Consider the following 19353-nt stretch of genomic DNA (forward strand, 5'->3'; position numbering starts at 1 on the left):
TGTTCAGTTGGCAACATACCTGGGAGCTTGGAGAATGGGTGAATTGACGAGAAGCAATATAAAGTTTGCTAAGTGGGGTATGATATTGTGGGAGACACCTGTGTGGCTGCACCATTTTTGAAGTACAGTGCGCAGCTTTGATAACGTGCCTGGCAATAAGACATTGTGAGTCTGCTCCAAACAGTAAAGTCACCGATGTGCCTGTAAAACCAAGCGCTTACAGTAAGGGTGGAAAGAGAAGTAGGTGATGTTAAACAATTTTTTTGTGGTGATCAACACCACACAAGATGACTGAAGAAAAGAGATGTAAAGAATAAACTGGTACAGACAAAGAAAATGTTCAACAATCCTGCAGATGACCAATATTGATTTAAAATTGGAACTGAGCACAAGTAGGGAAAAAGTAGATGAAAAGAGCTGTGCCATCTTGGACTAATTAATTTGAGAATTGCAGGGAAAATCTGTGAAGAAAAGAAAAATATTGAAATATGTAAAAGAGGTTATTAAGTATATTTGCTGTATGAAATATGCAGACTGGTAAAGGAAAGGAAGAATGTGGGATGAAACCCACCAAAAGATATATAACTGGAAAGGTTGTTGTTAATCTTCCATGATGCCCTGTATCGCAATTTATTTTTTCAGTCTAAAATAACTTGTAAAGAAAAGAACAATCCAAGTTATGCAGTAAAACTATGACAAAATAAAAGTTCATTCTACTTACCAGATGCTTGGAAAGGAACTATGTGAGATTTGATAGCTTTCATATATATTTTTTTTATCATGAAGGCAAATTGTAGTGTTTGCATCGTCACTCTCTCATACTAATCAATCGTTTTACCTTTTCATGTTTGTTCTCTGGTACCCCGCCTCTCCCCGTACTCCTCCCCTCCAATCACATATTTTGCAATATTTTTTTTTCTTCATTCTGGCTCTTTTGTTCAGTTTTTTGTAGGTTTGTCCGAGTCTGCCTTCATTCTTTCCCCCTGTTCTGTCTTCTTCTCTGTTCTGTTCCCTGTCTTTCCTACCCTTACAATCAGAAGTCGGTCTGCCGTTTTCTCCTCCTCTGTCTTACGATTTTAAAAACACATGTGTAGTTAGGATTTCATTGTTGAATTCTTTCTTGTCTTGTCCTGCCCTGTAGTTTCTCTTTTGACCTGATATCTATTGTAACTTCACACTTTATCATTCAAAGCTCACTTTCTTTGCGAGCCTTTCTAATTTCTCTTTTCTTGTGAAGACCGCTACAGATCTGAAACAAGTAGATACATCAGCTTTTGTATGTATTTACCAATCTGCCAGTAGTTGGTGTGTGGAGGGGGGCAGATAAAAATACACAATTGCACACATTAATCTTAAGTCACTCTTCCAGTAGCGTGCAGTGTGTTTAAAGTAAAATTTCATTTTGGCGTCGTCGTTTCCTAAGAAGCATGGAATTACATAATGTTTTGGCTAACAGTGTATGTGTGCAAATATACACTAAGTGACCAAAAGTATCCGGACACCTTGCTGAAAGTGACTTACAAGTTCGTGATGCCCTCCATTGGTAATGCTGGATTTCAGTGTGGTCTTTGCCCACCCTTAGTCATGATGACAGCTTCCCCTCTCACAGGCATACATTCAATCAAGTGCTGGAAGGTTTATTGGGAATGGCAGCCCATTCTTCTTGGAATCTTGCACTGAGGAGAGGTATTGATGTCAGTCGGTGAGGCCTGGTTCGAAATCAGCATTCCAAAGCATCCCAAAGGTGTTCTACAGGATTCAGGTCAGGACTCTGTGCAGGCCAGTCCATTACAGGGATGTTATTGTCATGTAACCCCTCCGCCACAGGCTGTGCATTATAAACAGGTGCTCAGTCGTATTGAAAGATGCAGTCACCATCCCTGAATTGCTCTTCAACAGTGGGAAGCAAGAAGGTGCTTAAAACATCATTGTAGGCCTGGCTGTGATAGTGCCACACAAAACAAGGGGTGCAAGCCCCCTCTATGAAAACCACGACCACACCATAACACCACTGCCTCCGGATTTTACTGTTGGCACTACACATCCTGGCAGATGACGTTCACAGGGCATTCACCATACCCACACCGTGCCATTGGATCACTACATTGTGTACCATGATTCATCACTCCACACAACATTTTTCCACACGTTTTTCCACTATTCAGTTGTCCAATGTTTACGCTCCTTACACCAAGCTAGGCGTCATTTGACATCTACCGGCGTGATGTGTGGCTTATGAGCAGCCGCTTGACAATGAATTCCAAGTTTTCTCACCTCTCACCTAACTGTCAATAGTACTTGCAGTGGATCCTGATTCAGTTTGGAATTCCTGTGATGGTCTGGACAGATGAGGCCGACATGTACGCTTTTCTGCTGTCCGTGTCCCTTCATGTTTCCACTTCACTATCACATCAGAAACAGTGGACCTAGGGATGTTCAGGAGTGTGAAAATCTCGCATACTGATGTATGAGACCCAATCACCTGACCACGTTTGAAGTCTCTGAGTTTCGCGTAACACCTTATATTGCTTCTCGTGATGTCTAATGACTACTGAGGTTGCTGATATGGAGTACCTGGCAGTAGGTGGAAGCACGATGCACCTAATATGAAAAACGTATGTTTTTGCGGGTGTTCGGATACTTTTGATCCCTTAGTGTACCTCTGCAGCACAATACCCTATTTACCCAACTGTAAGATAAGGTTTTTTCCCAGATTTAGTTTTAAGAATTTGTAAACGTTGAGGTCTAATAGTTACACGATAGTGGCCAAGCACTGGTATTAATGTGGGGAGGAAAGTGGTGAGCGGGCAGCAGATTTCAGTGTGCTGCCAACCAAGGGAATACGGAGCGTGGATCTTGGCTTTTTATGAACATATACCACATTTGACTAGCAGTTCACCTTAATCCATTATTAGTCAGAATTGAATTGACTTGACTTTAAAATTAAACAAATAAGCAGTAGCATACATTTCTATAAGAGGCAAGTTAATACTAACAAACACTTTGAACACGACACAAAATATGAAACATAAGCGTCAACAATGCTGCTAAAGCTGCTACTGATCTGCAGCACTGTTGATTTTCAACGTTGGCAATAATGTTAATCTGAAATGGTAAGGTTTCTGCCGATTCAGCTGTTAGGGGTCAAGAAAAATTGTATTGTTTTTGGGCCATTGTATATTGTTGTCATTCAGTTTTTAATATTGTCAGCACAGCATGAACTGTAAATTATAGCAATCGACAATGGATACAAATTACAGCCATGTCTCTGTTAAGAAACATGGATCTAAGAGTTCATGGTTCACAATAGGTTCAGAGAGACAATCGTGATTCTTGAAGTGGAGACCACAAATAACTGCAACAGGAAGAAAATTTGGTGTAACAGAACTTAATGTTCATAGGTGGTGTCAGATAAAGAATAAATTAAAGAACGTTAGTTCTATACACCAAATGTTCAGGGGACTGAAGCAGGAAATGTTTCTGAAAGTGGGGCCAGCAGGTTGTTTTGTACGTCCAGGAGAAACACAGTGAAGGCTTCCTGATTACTTGAAATATCCAAATGAAGGCACTCGAGGTAAAGAGAAATTTTCCAACTGCGTGCATCATGGAATTCAAAACATACTGTGTAGTGTGTGAGGATGATGATGAGAGTGGGGCTTCTGTTAACAAGCAGAGCACCACTTTCTCAACCTCTTCCTGTAGTGCTTGATGAAAAAAACTGGCATATCAGCATCATACCAGTAACCCACCAATTTTTTAAGGAATAGAACTCCCTTTTTTATGATGTCATGTCTATGAACTATGCATTATATAATGATATAATTTTTGAAATACATTCAGTGGTATATGTGGATACTGTCTGGAAAATGTAAAGACGTAAATTAAAACATCATGCCTGATGCTGAATTCTGCTACATTAACAGTGAAAATGTAGTAAGGGTTAAACTTTTTACCTTTCGTTATTTTATCGGTGGTATTAGTGAGAAAAAGTTTTGAAATGCTTGAAATTATGTGTAAACTTTGTTCGAAGTCACTAAGTGTTCTCATTCTCAAATACTGGATGAATATAGTCTGGTTATATAGCCCTGCTTCAGGACATAACATTGTTTCTAACTTTAATATCTGCCTTATTAAGCTTTAATGTGAGGTTACATCTCTTAAGAAGGAGATTGACAGTGTTTTAAATTTTTAAATTCAGTCAGTAATTATATGAAATACTGAATATCAAATTTGTGTTGCCGCTGGAAACTGTTGGTTAGGCAACCTGCATTTGGGTTTGGATAACAGTAGCTGTTTAGTAGTAAACATGATCAAAGGGAGTGACGCAACTGTTTAGTAAGCCATAACAGCAACACTGATCCAGATGAATGTTTGGTTTGATATGTCACCAAATATTACTGTCAACATGAAGGGTGTTAAGAGTTCCTATAAGAAATTCTAAATAACAGTAATGCTAAGTACACTAGCAGATGTAAGGAAGCATCCCCCCCCCTCCCCCTCCCCCACATTTGTGTTTCTTCATAGGAAAACGATATCAAAAGAAAAACTGCCTCCAATACTTATCTTTAGATGCCAAGAAAAGTGATAGACGGGAGATTGGTTAAAAGTTGTTTGGGACAGAATACTATGCTCTTTGCTTGACAGAAAGAAAGATGTTGGTGCTGGATTCTTTCAGGGGCACCTCATCAAGGTAATTAAGCCTTTGACTGTAGAGAACAGCACATACCTCCTTATAATTCCTGGTGGCATGACCTCACAACTTTAAGTAATGAAAGTTAGTGTGAACAGACATTTAAAGCAGGGAAGTTACAGAAACCCTCAGTATCCATGCTGGGCCAGTGGATACTTACTGCCTGCAGCAAAATGTCATGTGATTCTGTAAAAAGAGAGGTTGTCTTATAATTCAATAAATACTTTAGTCGTGAAGATGAATCTTCTTCTCTGCATCAGTGTGTATACTGAAACTTCCTAATGAATTAAATCTATGTCAAATTGGAAAAGTAGGGTAGAGTATCTGTCAAAACGAAGCTTAAAGGGATTGTGAGGTTTCAGCTGGGTAGATCATTCAATAACAGCATAACCTGCAAGTCCCTGTACAGTACACATTTTTAATTTGTCATGTAGTTTCATTGTTGACTTTCTCTCAAGTTCCTCATCTGTTAAATGATCATCCCCCAATGCTTCACATTTTTCACTGGCATGACCCTGCCTTTGGTTAGGTTTGCTATTATGCTTTGTTATCAGTGGTAGAAACAGTTTGAGTTTTACCCTTGATGTCTGCGGTATACCAAGCACTCTCTCCTCCTCCCTCTCTCCCAACCCCTCTCCCCATAACTCCTCATCCTTTTCCTCCAAGTTAGCTAAGAAACATTTTATTTTCCGTGTGTTCCAAGAAAGCCCGCAAGATGGTAACTAGTAGTCCTTCATGACAGTGAAGTACTAGGTGGCACTATAAAGGTGATAATCTGCTGTAACTCTGCCTCCACAGCGGTCATGACTAAGCGAGACAGCAGACATATTTCAAGAAGTTTTTTGATTTTAATATTGCTTTGCCACAAGCTTCAAAATATTTTCCACACTCGACTGAGTAAGTGTGTAATGGGAAAGTTTCTGTACTAGATTGCATAGAAGCTCTCATTCTATACAGACACAAGTAATCTGAGCTCACCAAGACCTGTATTAAAGGAAAAATCCACTCAATAAAACCATAACATTATGAAAAAGTATTGCTGGCCAGTACTGAACCTTCAGGAGATGAAATATTTAGTTCTGCTGATAGGCAAATATAAAAGTACACATCACCATTAAAGCTTTTAGGCTTATTAGTTCCTACCTTGGAAAGGAGAGAGGGATTGGTTGGCAAGGTAAGAAAGAGATGGCTGTCTGTTTGTAAAAATGGTAGCAGAAGCAGGGATTGTTGAATAAAAAATAATTAAATAACAGGAGAATTAGTGTATACTGATGTTCAAGGAAAAAGCAAGTACTTAGAGAGAGAATTCAAATTGCTCTGTAGTGAAGCAAGCTTCATTGCGCCTCTCATGATTTTTTTCTAGTGTTTGTTCTTCACGGCAGTGGAGTGGCTTCTTAAATGATTTTTGTCAATGGTCTTGGGCTCTATTGATTGCTTGTCTATTAATTTACCTATATGCTACAGGGTGTACATAAAGTCCAGGAACACTTTCAATTATTTATTGCATAAGAACTCAACATTGTACAGATGTCATACATATTCCATTTTGAAGAGAAACTCTGAAAGTTTTTTTACAAACATTCAATATGCGAACCATGAGTGACCTGGCAGACGTCAGTATGGTAATCAAATTCTTGCCATACCCGTCTCTGCATGGCATCGTAGACTGTGGAGTTGCTTCCCTTATTCTCTTCCAGAGCTCTGCTGCATCACGTGGTAGAGGTTGTACGTACAACAGGTCTTTAATGTGTCCCCACAGAAAAAAGTCACACGGAGTGAGATCTGGTGATTGGGGAGGCCGTGTCATAAAACAGCTGTCCCCTTCTGTAGCACAGCCGATCCATCGAACGCAGCAGCTCCATGTTCAGGTACCCACGAACTTCACAATGAAAATGGGATGGAGCCCCATCCTGCTGAAAGATGAACAGAGAATCTGATTGCATCTGAGACGTCAGTCATTGCTGCAACATGTCCAAGTAGGAATATCCAGCTCTCAGCAAAGAAGAATGGCTTGTACAGTTTTCGACATGACAAGGCACAAAAAACATTTACCTTTGGGGAATCAAGCTCAAATTCAATGCATTCATGTGGATGCTTTGTACCCCAGAGTCGACAATTATGCCTGTTCACTTTCCCATTAGTGTGAAAAGTGGCTTCGTCGCTAAAAATTAAGCGATCAACAATGCCATCCCCATCCTCATTCAATTGTTGCAACCGCAAACAAAACACACTTGTCTTTGTCGTCGTCATTGAGCATCTGCACTAGCTCCAATTTGAATGGTTTCATAGCCAGCTTCTGTCGCAGCGCGTTCCACACTGTCATTGGAGCCATTTCAAGTTCACGGGATGCACAATGCACCGATTTCTTTAGACTCCTTATGAATGTCTCTCGCACGTGCTCCATATTCACTTCGTTCACACTGGGCCGTCCGCTTCCCTTCGGTGGGCACAAGCAACCCATCGTAACAAATTTGTTGTACCAGTGGTAAATGACCTGTCTTGTTGGCGGCTTCTTTTCTGTACTTGGTGGCTCCTTATTATACTTGGTTCTAAACAGCTGTAGCACACTTGTTTTTGTCGAACTCCAACACACAGAAAACTCGCTCAGCACCTGCACTCGCCATGTTTGCGACTAGCGCTGACTATCAGCAAATTACCAAACTATGCTGCGGTGAAGAAAAAAAAAGAAAAAGAAAAAAAAATACTTTCAGGGTTTCTCTTCATAATGACATATGTATGACATCTGTACAGTGTTCGGTTCTTGTGCAATAAATAATTGAAAGTGTTCCCGGACTTTATGTACACTCTGTACTTCTGTTCTTGGATTTGACATAAATTCATTCCTGAGCATTTTTAAATGGTATCAGCAGTAATGCAATTAGAATATATGATACTGTAGTACTGATACAGACAATGGCTGAACATAGGCGATCCCACAGGACCAAATAACTACATGTTAGTATTGTCACGTAATCCTTTGTTATCTAATAAAATGAATGGTGCAACCGTTTTTCTCAAAGCCACAACAAAATTAAGGAACCATTGCCATTTTAACATTATTGTGTTTTTATACTTCAGTTTTCAGGCATGATTAAAGATCAGATATTTAAGAGAATTCTGTTCTTTTGAACCCATGCTGTTATGAGTATTTCAAAGTCAACCATTCCTGTTGTAGCAAATAGTTATTTTTCAAAATTTAGAATTTTACTGTACGCAACAGGTATTACATGCAGAATTTAGTGTTATTGAGCATCAGTTTGAGGGATTAATTCTTTGTGCATAGTGGTTACAATTTTTGCAAAATTAAATACATAAGAATAAGAATAAAGCTGCATTGTAATATCACATTTGTATTTCGTGTTAAGGATTGGAAGAGAACAGAATACTTGCATGAAACTTAACTAAATGTGACATTTTGTTTTACTGATGTGATTGTGTATATAAATTGCTGGCATGCTGTTCAATAACATTTAATTTTCAGATGTATTATGCATTGTCTGTTGCTTAGAATATGCTACTCAGTGATGTAAAGAATGCATAATTAAGCAATACGTAGATTAAGCTTGAATATCATCTGCATGAAATTTATTTTTCTGTTTGCTTTGTCTCCAAACTTTTAGGCATGCCGGAATATTTATTAACACAGTGTGTTGCTCACAGATCCACTGCTGACACCAAAGCTTGAGCGGCCACAGAGCAGGGAAGATGGATGGAGTGAGGGACCAGAAGACAGTGCAAGCTCTCCCTCTGTACCACCAGCACCTGCGTCTGCTCCACCAGCAGCTCGGCCACCTGTCAAACGACGAGCGCGACGTCGAGCCACTTCTGCCAGCCAAGATCCTGCAGAACAGCTTACAGAGATGAGTGTGCGAGGACTTAATTTGTTTCGATATGCATCCATCTCGGAGGGTGTTTACCAGTGTACAGAATGTGCCAAGGCTGATGTCCAGAAAACATTCAAGAACAAATATAGCTTCCAGCGACATGCCTTCTTGTATCATGAAGGCCATCAGAGAAAAGTCTTTCCATGTCCAGTATGCTCAAAAGAGTTTTCAAGGCCAGACAAGATGAAAAATCACATGAAAACTGTACATGACTGTTTCATGCCTAAAGATTGTGTATTTCCACTCGGATTCTTCTTGCCACCATAACAGATAGCATTCATAATGAGCAGATGTTAATTGTTTATTAAGACTTCAAAGTTTTGTATGTGACAGATCTTTCTAGATGTTATTACACAGTAGTGTATGTTGATTTTTTATTTGGATGTGTCATGGTATTTGTGGGAACAATTGTTTTTTCATAAGAAATTGGCAGCCTGTGTGATACACAACTCAAGAACTCTCAGTACTCAGTGCCTTGATGAAAGTGATAATTCCCAAGCCCAAATTGCACATATGCTTGAGGTTAGGTAGGGCATTTAGTTCTGCAAAAAAAAAAAAAAATTGCTTTCTTTTTCATTTGTTGTGGTTGGATGTGCCCTACATATAAACGACTTTTTAATCTGTTGTAGAGAGCATTTCATTTTCCTGCCTTGAATTTATAGTCTTCGAAGACTTTCTCTCTCTTTTCATTTTTAACTTGTAAGAGTCCCAGGTTTATACATGTTGCATTAGCTGAATCTTGTAAGTAATAACTGTCAGTTTCACACTTCAAGAAAGTACCACATATACATCGGCTTTATCTCACAGCTTCTAACCTTCTGTACCGGTTAAAGAAAAATTTGATTGAAAACACCAAAACCTAAATTATAATAATAATTACTATTATTATTATTATTATTATTCCTTATAAAAAATATGAATCCTTATGAACATTTGGTTGTTCAGCTACTGACAAATGTATTGACTTACAAGGCATTTTTTCATCATAACAGTTTCTTTCAGTCTGTCTTTCGTACTTGGAAACATTAATCATTTTGTCTTTATTCAAATTTGTCAAGAAAACTTTTTAGTACACTCAAAAGTACTGTATACTTTCTCCTGCCTTTGTTTCGTGTGTTTCTGTTTGCTTGCAAATAGTACTTTGAATATGTGATTCACTGATTGTGCTGGTGATTTTGTCTTTGGTAAATTTTCTGCGGTAGTCAGACACACTTGAAGTTACATGTGTGAAAAATGGGGAAGTTCTCTTTATAAATTAGTATTATTCTTTCTCCTTTCCATACATTTGCCAAAGGACTTTCCAGTAGTTGTGAAGTAATCTAATGACAAGTACAAATTGTGATGTAAGAATAGTGTACTTAATAGCGTAATGAAATCACATATTACAAACTTTGATATTCATTTGTTCTACGCAGTCTGATCACCTGTATCTGAACTGTTTGAAAGTGTAAAGTCAGGCTCGCTCTCTCTGTCTTTTCTATTGTCTTGTCTGTTTATCTAGATACCTACTCCCCACCCCCTGTTCCAAAAAAAAAAAAAGTATTTTTGTACCAAATAACCATTTTTCACTTTGTATTGGGTGTGGCTGTTAAGATTGACAAATACCAAATTTGTCGCTATTATTTGTGGCCAATTCTTCTCCTTTAACTGTTGTCTTTTCATGGTGCTTTTGCCTTTATCACTGCCTATAAATATTTATATACATTATATATATATACACATATATAAAATATAACTTTCATATAACATGATTTATCTACAAATTAGAGTTAAAAATTATTGTTTGTTCGTACACTGTATTTACAGTGTTGTGAAAATATAAAGAATATATTGTTGCATGTACATATCTCTAGAGATGGTTTGAAAACATAGGTGGCTAAATGGTTGCAACTGCGTCATCTCTAATCTTTGGAGAGAAGTAGTTGCTGAATATCTGAAGACATTTCATAACTGACAATCTTGTAGAACAAATATTCAACTTTTATATTATGGATTAATGGGCAAATGATTCAGTGGTGCTGAACATATTTTGTTAGTCAGAATTATTATTGCACTCATTAGATATGCTAGTATAATTCAAAAGAACAGAAACTGAATTGAAACGTACATACTAATATTGCTTGCGTTCTCTTTTTTAAAACTCTTTGAAAACATTTGTGCCCCATGAAGTAATGCAGAGTTTGCCTTCAAACATCAGTTTGTCTTGCATTGGCAGATTTGTTGTAGTAAAAGATTTTGCTGCTTTGTGATATGCTTTCAGTTTTTGTATCTCTGCTGTATGGTGACTGTTTCCATATTCATCATTTACTTCCCCATCACTGCTAAGAGAAGCACCTTTTCCCAGTAAGAATTTGTTAATGTATTTTTAAGTAACAATTTAAATTTTTATATAGAATCGTGTAAGTTCAGGCGAAAAAATATTTGTTTTTAACACACATTAAATTTTACTAATTTGACAAAATCAATTTGATATTAATGAAATCTAGACAACATAAATATATTCATTTCAAAAACTTATGTTTTGAATTTTGGATAGGAAGTGACATACATCTTTCGCTTTTGAACTTGTCACTGCTTTTTATCAATTGAGGAACATGGTTTCTCACTATTGTGGATGGTTAGGTTTGTCATATTGTTGTTAGCACTGGGTGAGGAAATGGATGGAAAGTTGATAAGGAAGATTTCCTGTAAATAAAAAAGCATGATCTATTTTCAGTGCGGGGGAAATGATTATTCAGACAGTCAAATGTTACACACGTTTTATTATCAAAGGTACTGTGATTCAAAATTGAGAGGAGCAATGAGAAATCCACAAACATTAACTACATTTATGAAAGTATGATGACAATTATGAGAGCAAAGGTTTTTAGTGAGAAATAATTTAAAAGTGAGCCATTTCTATTGAAAACACTGAAGTGCCTTTCTGAATAGACTAACTGTCAAGACTACATTTCCTGCTTTTTAGTTGTAAGAGCATTCAGAATTTCACGTTATTAAAATCTGTTGGAAACACATTTTTACTCAATAGATGTGTATTAATAATTACTGTAGACTTTCTTCCATTCAATTCAGCTTTACTATTACCCTTTGGAAGCTTTATTCTGAATTTTATGAACTTAGTGTTTCAGTCTTCAGTCGGTGTTGAGTCATGCTTTCCATTTTTATTGCTTTTCCATTTTTATTGCTTTGCTACTCTAATTCATATGTTTATACTTCCTATACTGTTATATTCACATGCTAACTTCGCCATCCGTATAACTTAGATTTTTTGTTGTTTTGAAGAAAGTGTCATCATATAGGTTCAACAACATTGAAAGTCTCTTTCTGTACTTCATTTACTAATGGATATCCAAGTTTTAAAACCAAAAGAAACAATGATTCTGTTCAGGGAAGAGCTCACCCTTACTCCAGTGTTCTTTCAAATCTGGTTGCTGTTCACTTTCGTCTCACTAGTTGTGTTGCAGAATAAAGCTGATAATCTCCATGAAGCAAGAAATTATATCATATGATGCCTATCCCTGTTCTAAAATTTTTAATCGTTTGACTAACTTCCTCACAAAGTCGTTTTGTTTGTGCGATGTGATAAAGCTGACTTCATTTATTTTGAACAAGCACATCTGCTGTGGTATAGTTTATTAATTGTTGGTAGAAATGTCCAAATGTGTTAAAAACAGATGTAAATTAATGTTGTTCAAAACTTCATCATGATTTACCGAGTGCATAAGGGGACAACAAACACACACACTCACACACACACACACACACACACACACACACACACTTGAAGACAGTTGCCATTGAATCATGTTCATCGTATTGGAAATATTTGTAAAAATTCCGGTGAATATACAGCAGTTAATGACTTAATTTTAAAATAAGAGAGTTTTAAAGTAAGAATATATAAAAGATTATCACAGTGAACTGTAATATTATATACTTGTGAACATGTAGTTTTGTACATAGTATTGTCTCCTTCAGAAGGTGTTTAATATCTTTGTTATTTAATCAGTGTTAATTATTTCTGCATAGCAGAGTTTTTCTAAATAGATATTCTATCACATTACAGCTGGGATTAATGTATGGATTTTTTTCTTTTCCCTACATTCTTTGTTTTTGTTTCCCATGTTTTCAGTCTAAGGGAAGTTGTTTTATTTTTCAGAGGGAAAGTTTCGGTTTTATTTAGATCCCTTGAGAACACTTAATATTTTTATAGTGATATAATGTTGAAGTTTTTAGGAACTCGGAACTCTTCTTTGTTAGAAAAAATATTTATTGAAATTATCATTAAGCTTCAAGCATGCAGGAATGGAATGATGTTTCATTGGTGTTGGACTTCTGTTCTTGCTTTGTTTCAGTGTACTACTTGCATATTGTACACATGGTAGAGCTTTATTCAGATTTCTTTGTGATAATATTTCCTGAAGATGATTGGGCTGTCTTTGGACAAATGAATATGTATGTATTCATACATGGCTGGCACAGATTTTGTAGTTCATGTTGAGTTTAGTGCATAGCACCTCAACAATTTATATGTTTTAAATAATGTTACCATAGAATTATTGTAAAAGATTTGAAACTACAATTGACACAGAGAACCATCACATTTGTATTTATGTGTTTACTTTATAGTTTAGTAGTTAGCATGCCTCTAAGTTTGCGTGATGTAGCAGACAATTTATATTACTGTGTTATTGGAATGATCTAGGAACAGTGACCTGCAGTATCCTGTCAACATATTTTGAGTGTGGAAGCTGACAGGGTGGCATAGTGCCTATGACTTCAAAATAGCAAAATCTGTCATTGGTTGGAGTGACAGCAATTGTTTTTATTTCTTTAGTTCCCATTCGGTACTCTACACTAACACCAAAAAAATTAATTTGTAACTTCATTCCAACACACTGTGGCCCACTGCAATCACCATTATTATTAGTTTTTAATATTTTGTACTGTATCAGTTCATTAGTTATTTGGTTGTTTCACATAGTTGCCCAAGAGTCATATGAAAGTCACAGTGAGGCTTTTGAAAGTTTAAATTAAAATTTTGAACAGTCTTATTATGCCCTAGTCATATTAGGTAATAGATGGAACATTCCTTGACAGTGATAAACTCAGTTCATGTCTTTAATTATACCAAAGTGAAACTTTGTTGTATGATATGGCATGAACAGCAATTAACCAGCTGTGCTTAAAGCAAAGTGTTATAAGATTTAAAATCTTGGATCTGTTAAAAGTATAAAAAAATTAAACACACATACTGTTGTGTGATTTTATTTCTAATTGTGATAGAGTATGTATATTGTTAAAAATCTGCAAGTTGTTTTTAGTGACTTCATTAAGTTTTGGGACAAGTTTTAGTAGCAAGTATTATGTTACTTGGGCATCATTAGATGATTATTTGTGATGTTTCTGTTAGGTGATGTGTATCATGTTCTAAAAGTGGTGCTTCTTGCTTTACAGTATTTGTTTCTTTTATTGTTTTGGGTACTTTAATCTAGGAAATATTTTGGTAATTTTGGGAACCATGTTGCTCTAGCCCCTGAACTGTTACAGTTTCATCTGCTACAAGCTGTTGTCAGTTATATCATTCATTTTTCATCAGTGCCATCAGTGTTTTAGCAAATTCTCTTTCAGTATCAAAATATTACAAAATTTTCTGGTTCTTGTAATTTGTATTTTTGATCAGAAATTGTTTTTCATAACTTTTACAAAATGTAAATCAAGTCAGCTTTTCACATACATATTTTTTGTGAAGTAACTGAGTTAGTTTCATCACTGATAGTAGGTCATAAAACAGGCCAGTTATGTGAAGATATTTTCTACTATGAATTGCTGTTATTTGGCACCTTTTTTTCTGTTTTGAATGTATATTTTTGCTTATACAGTTTGTTGTCTTTGTTTTCATTTAGAAACATATAATACTATGTGCAATCATTTATATTTTAGTGCTCATGAATAGGTAATAACTACTAACCATAAGTTTTAAAGAGTTTGTATATTATATGTTGTATATAAAGTACATTATTATTATTATTATTATTATTGAAAGTGAATATTGTAATACTGGTGATCCGGAGTTTTCTTTTATTATATGAGAAAAAATTTATTGTAGTTACTTTAAAAAACTTTGCAGTTGTTTGAAAGAAAGAAATTGTTTATAATTGAAAATCTCTTTTGTAATAAATTTTCTGCAGATTTTATTGGAGGAGGACTAATTTTGATATAAAAGTTTTTGTTGGGTGTGATTGTATATGTGTGATTTCATATGATCACATTTAGAAATTGTCATGATGTGCCTGAAGAAATCAGTAATAAACCTGTCTGACAAATTTTCTGAAAACATTGTACAAGTGGCATCATCTGTTGCTGTAAAAAAAAACACTCTCTCTCTCTCTCTCTCTCTCTCTCTCTCTCTCTCTCTCTCTCTCTCCCTCCCCCCCCCCTCCCTCCCTCCCTCCCTCCCAAAAATATATATATTCTCTAGTGTCAGGGTTTTCTTTAAATTACTTGCTAGTTCAGTTACATCATGAGAACCATTGTTTGCAAAATTCAGAACACCATGAACCATTTGCTTCACTTTGTTCATTACAATTATTACATCAGTTCATAAACTGTGTTGTAGGTACATATCTGTGTAGTGTTCCTCCAGTTAATTCACTTCTTCCACATACCACTTCTCTCTGTGCTTCATGGAACCCTAATTTTTTGAAATGCAGATAATTTTTACAGATTATTTGAATACTGCAATGTAATATTTTGTCTTCCCTTCCTACTTTATTTGTATCTTGAGTACTTATCATTCTATGATATCTTGAATTAATCTAGTGGAATGTAAGAAGCTGTAACAACTTTTAAACACATTTTTAATCAGTCTGTCAGGTAATGTTAGTGCAAAAAGCCTTGTAAATAAAACTTTTTTAAAATGGTTTTTAGACCGTGTAACATTTATTGGTCCTAACCAATATAAAGTGCCTGAGATCATCTTCTGTGATAGAAAGTGTAACTTTTGAGAGTCATCCCTCTTTTAAGGTTCTTGACACCGAGAAATATTTTGGTAATTACTGGAAGCAAACTCAAAACTGTTATGTGTGTTTACACTTACTGTTCTTTCATTGGTACATGTTTCAGTAGCAACAAATAAGTACCTGCGCGTTATGACCAAAATCTTGCTTTATTATACACCACATAGAGAGGAAAGCATTAATTAGCTGTTCAGAAACTTACTGAAAGCAGCAACATGTTTCTATGCATATTGCTTTAAGCACTACACAATCCACATCTAGATATAAGCTTAGCAAGCAAAAAAATGTACATGTCTTAAGTGGAGGGCATTCATGCCAGAATTAATCACTGCCTGTTCTATTCACTTCTTGATGAGGCAAAAATGGCTGCCTGTATGCTTCCATATGCTACCTAATCTGTTTACCTTACTCTCAAAATTCCTCCATGAATTATTTGAAGGCAGTAGAGTTGTTAAACATATTAATGCAAATATCAGTGTTGGATTGGAACAGTATTGCATTTCTTAGTTCATTTCATGGAAATTACATTTAAATGTCAAGTGACTTCCTTACAAATTAAAGGGTGTGCACACGTGGATGAGAGATGCATTAAAGTTTTACCCTTCTTATTTACAGAATCCTCAATACTTTTTACAGTGCTGCTTGTGTTATGACATTTATTTACTATTGAAACTTTTGTTTGAGTAGTGATACTCATGAGAGAGAAGCCATTCCATGAATAATTATCAAAGCTGCTTTATAGATTTAAAGAACTGAATTACAGTCAGTTTGTGATATTACTTGCTGAAAGCTCCATGAGCACAATGTGCTACATTTCCTCTCTAGCTCTGGTGGTACAGGATGAGTGATGGCATCATGTTCCTGCAGTTTATACCAGCATTACATGTATTTCCACTACACTCTTATATCCTGCTTGTCTGTGCAGCATTTTATTTCACTGCACAGTGACTAAAATGATTTCTCAGGAGTGTCAGAGTCTTAAAACCAAACAAACTGGGAGTGACAGTGCTAGAGATCAGTTATCAAAACACAGTTAAACTTCAGTGCCTACAAATAAAAAAAAGTTTATACAGTTTTAACTGTTATTGAAATATGGTATTCATTAAGATTAATTTTAGCAGAGTTGTGTTCTTGTTATTACTGCTGTTGAGAAAATTTAATAAAACATTTCAGAATTTGTAATATTTTTGCTGCTTCATATAAATGTTTAACAGATTTGTTGTACTATGTAATTTTGTCTTTGTTACTCACTCATAGTGCTTTAGAAGTACAGCATGCAGTCCCATTTTGATTAGTGGATGACATTGTATTTATATATTTAGTGTATAAGAATCCACAGAAGCCATCTGATTTTGTAAATGGCTCAGAAGTAATGTGAATCATATTACAAAACAGTCAGTGCATATTGTTATTTACAACAATTACAATGGTTTTGTTAGAGAGTTTGCTTTATAATTATATTTGTAATACCAGAAACACTGTAATTTTTCAAATTAAAAATATTGAATAAATCTACCTCCAAGGACATAACATTTCATATTTAATTACTTACTTTTAAAAATTCGGTTACTCCATTTGTGACTCGCAACATAACTTCTTCCCTTTCCACATCCACCTATTCCCCATCCTTCAAGAGAATTATTTCTGTATAGATGGCACTTAATAATCTTGTGTGGCTCATTTTTAAGTGGCGGTTGGATCTTGAGTGGTTGAGGCAACATTATTTAGCGATTATTGTTACTGGTGGGCTATTGATGGATATGGGTACTGCCTGGTGTAGTGTGTTATTAATTTCTGTCTCTTATGATTACTTCTTGAGTTGAAACTAATCATGAGAAAAGTTTGTCCTGTGCCTGTGGACACAGGCAGACAGTGTTTGTTGGTAATGAGGATCACCCTGTGGCTAAACATGCCTTGGTGCACGGCCAGCACATCTTGGCACAGTGTTACACCGTCCGGGTTATCTGGATACTTCCCACTAACACCAACCTGTCAGAACTCCGGAGATGGGAACTTGCCCTTCAGCATATCCTCTCTTCTCGTTATCCGCCAGGCCTCAATCTCCGCTAATTTCAATTTGCCGCCGCTCATACCTCACCTGTCTTTCAACAACATCTTTGCTTCTGTACTTCCGCCTCGACTGACATCTCTGCCCAAACTCTTTGCCTTTACAAATGTCTGCTTGTGTCTGTGTATGTGCGGATGGATATGTGTGTGTGTGTGTGTGTGTGTGTGTGTGTGTGTGTGTGTGTGTGTGTGCGCGCGAGTGTATACATGTCCTTTTTTCCCCCTAAGGTAAGTCTTTCTGCTCCCGGGATTGGAATGACTCCTTACCCTCTCCCTTAAAATCCACATCCTTTCGTCTTTCCCTCTCCTTCCCTCTTTCCTGACGAAGCAACCGTTGGTAAGTCACATCATCTTTGTTTTTATATATATATATGGCAGGTCGATAGACACACAAACAGACATATATATATATTTTATTGATGGCAATGAATTTGATGACATCCATGTCACATAAATTCACATGCAGCTCTACAGGAAAACTGAATTCAGTGTCTTGTGATATAAGTCTTGTGGCTTTTCATGAGGATTTTATTTCTCGACATCTATTTCATAGATACTAAGCTCTGAATATCTGTGGATAACCATCAAGCATGATATGAGAGATTAATCATACATCATTCCTTATCTAGACAGGCTCACATATTTTTAAGAAAGAAAGCCACGTCCTTCAGCTTGGAATACAGGAAACATGCAAATGTAAAAAATTAAAATTTTTTTTTAGAAATTAAAATTTTGTGCCCGACTTGGAATTGAACCCATGTGTCAAGTGGGAGTGTGTTGCCAGTAACGTGGTCATTCTGCAGTGTAGTGAGCACTGATATGAAACTTCTTGGCAGATTAAAACTGTGTGCTGGAACCAAATTCGAACCTGGGACCTTTGACTTTCACAGAAAATTGCTCTACCAATTAAGCTACCCAAGCATGACTCATAACTGGGCCTCACAGCTTTACTTCCATCAGTACCCCCTCTCTTAACTTCTAAACTCCACAGAAGTTTTATCTCGCGTGACTATCACTCTTGGAGGAAAGAATATTGCTTGGGTAGGTCATTTGGTGTAGAACATTTGCCCTCGTAAGGCAAAGGTCTCAGGTTGGAGTCCTGGTCTGGCACACTGCTTTAATCTGCCAGGAAGCTTAACATTATCATTGCATACCCACAGACTGGCTCATAGTTTTAATACATCACTTATTTCCTCCTACTCTTGTAAACAACGATGTTAGAACAGAGAATGAGATACCTGTCAAATAAAGAAAAATTTATAAGGAGTTAGATGCTTTGAATGAGATAATTCAGGTAGGCGATTTTTACTACAGTAAGTCTAAAACAATGTCAGTTTAGTTAGTGTATACTAAATAAGCTTCACTATTACTGGATTTTTTTTTTTTAATTTCTAAAGTTCACGCATTACATTGAATTTGTTAATTATGTTGAAGTAATGATACAAGTTAGTTCATGGCAAGTATCTTTAACCAGAGAGAAGATATGAATGTTGGACAGCAAGGAAGAGATGTCTTTTTGTTTTAAAGTTTTCACAAAATTGTTGACTTGGTACAGTCAGGTCATGGACAATGTGTAGAAATTTGATTTGCTTGTACTTTACAAGTCTGATTTGTGATTGCAGTTGTGACAAGACTCGAGCTCTTGTGCACTGTTACATAATTTCCGTATTATAGTAATCTCTGATGGATCCCA

General features: G+C 36.2%; 1 protein-coding gene across 1 annotated transcript in view; it reads left to right on the forward strand.

Annotated features, from left to right (window-relative positions):
* LOC126162969 (protein tramtrack, alpha isoform-like) overlaps positions 1–17123 on the forward strand; it is a 167311-nt gene extending 150188 nt beyond the window's left edge. The window contains exon 5 of the mRNA XM_049919817.1: positions 8351–17123. Within this exon, the coding sequence (XP_049775774.1) occupies positions 8351–8841 (491 nt within the window). The 3' untranslated portion in view covers positions 8842–17123. The remainder of the gene's footprint in view (positions 1–8350) is intronic.
* The last annotated feature ends 2230 nt before the right edge of the window (positions 17124–19353 follow it).

The sequence above is a fragment of the Schistocerca cancellata genome, chromosome 2 (genome assembly GCF_023864275.1).
Source record: "Schistocerca cancellata isolate TAMUIC-IGC-003103 chromosome 2, iqSchCanc2.1, whole genome shotgun sequence".
NCBI lineage: Eukaryota > Metazoa > Arthropoda > Insecta > Orthoptera > Acrididae > Schistocerca > Schistocerca cancellata.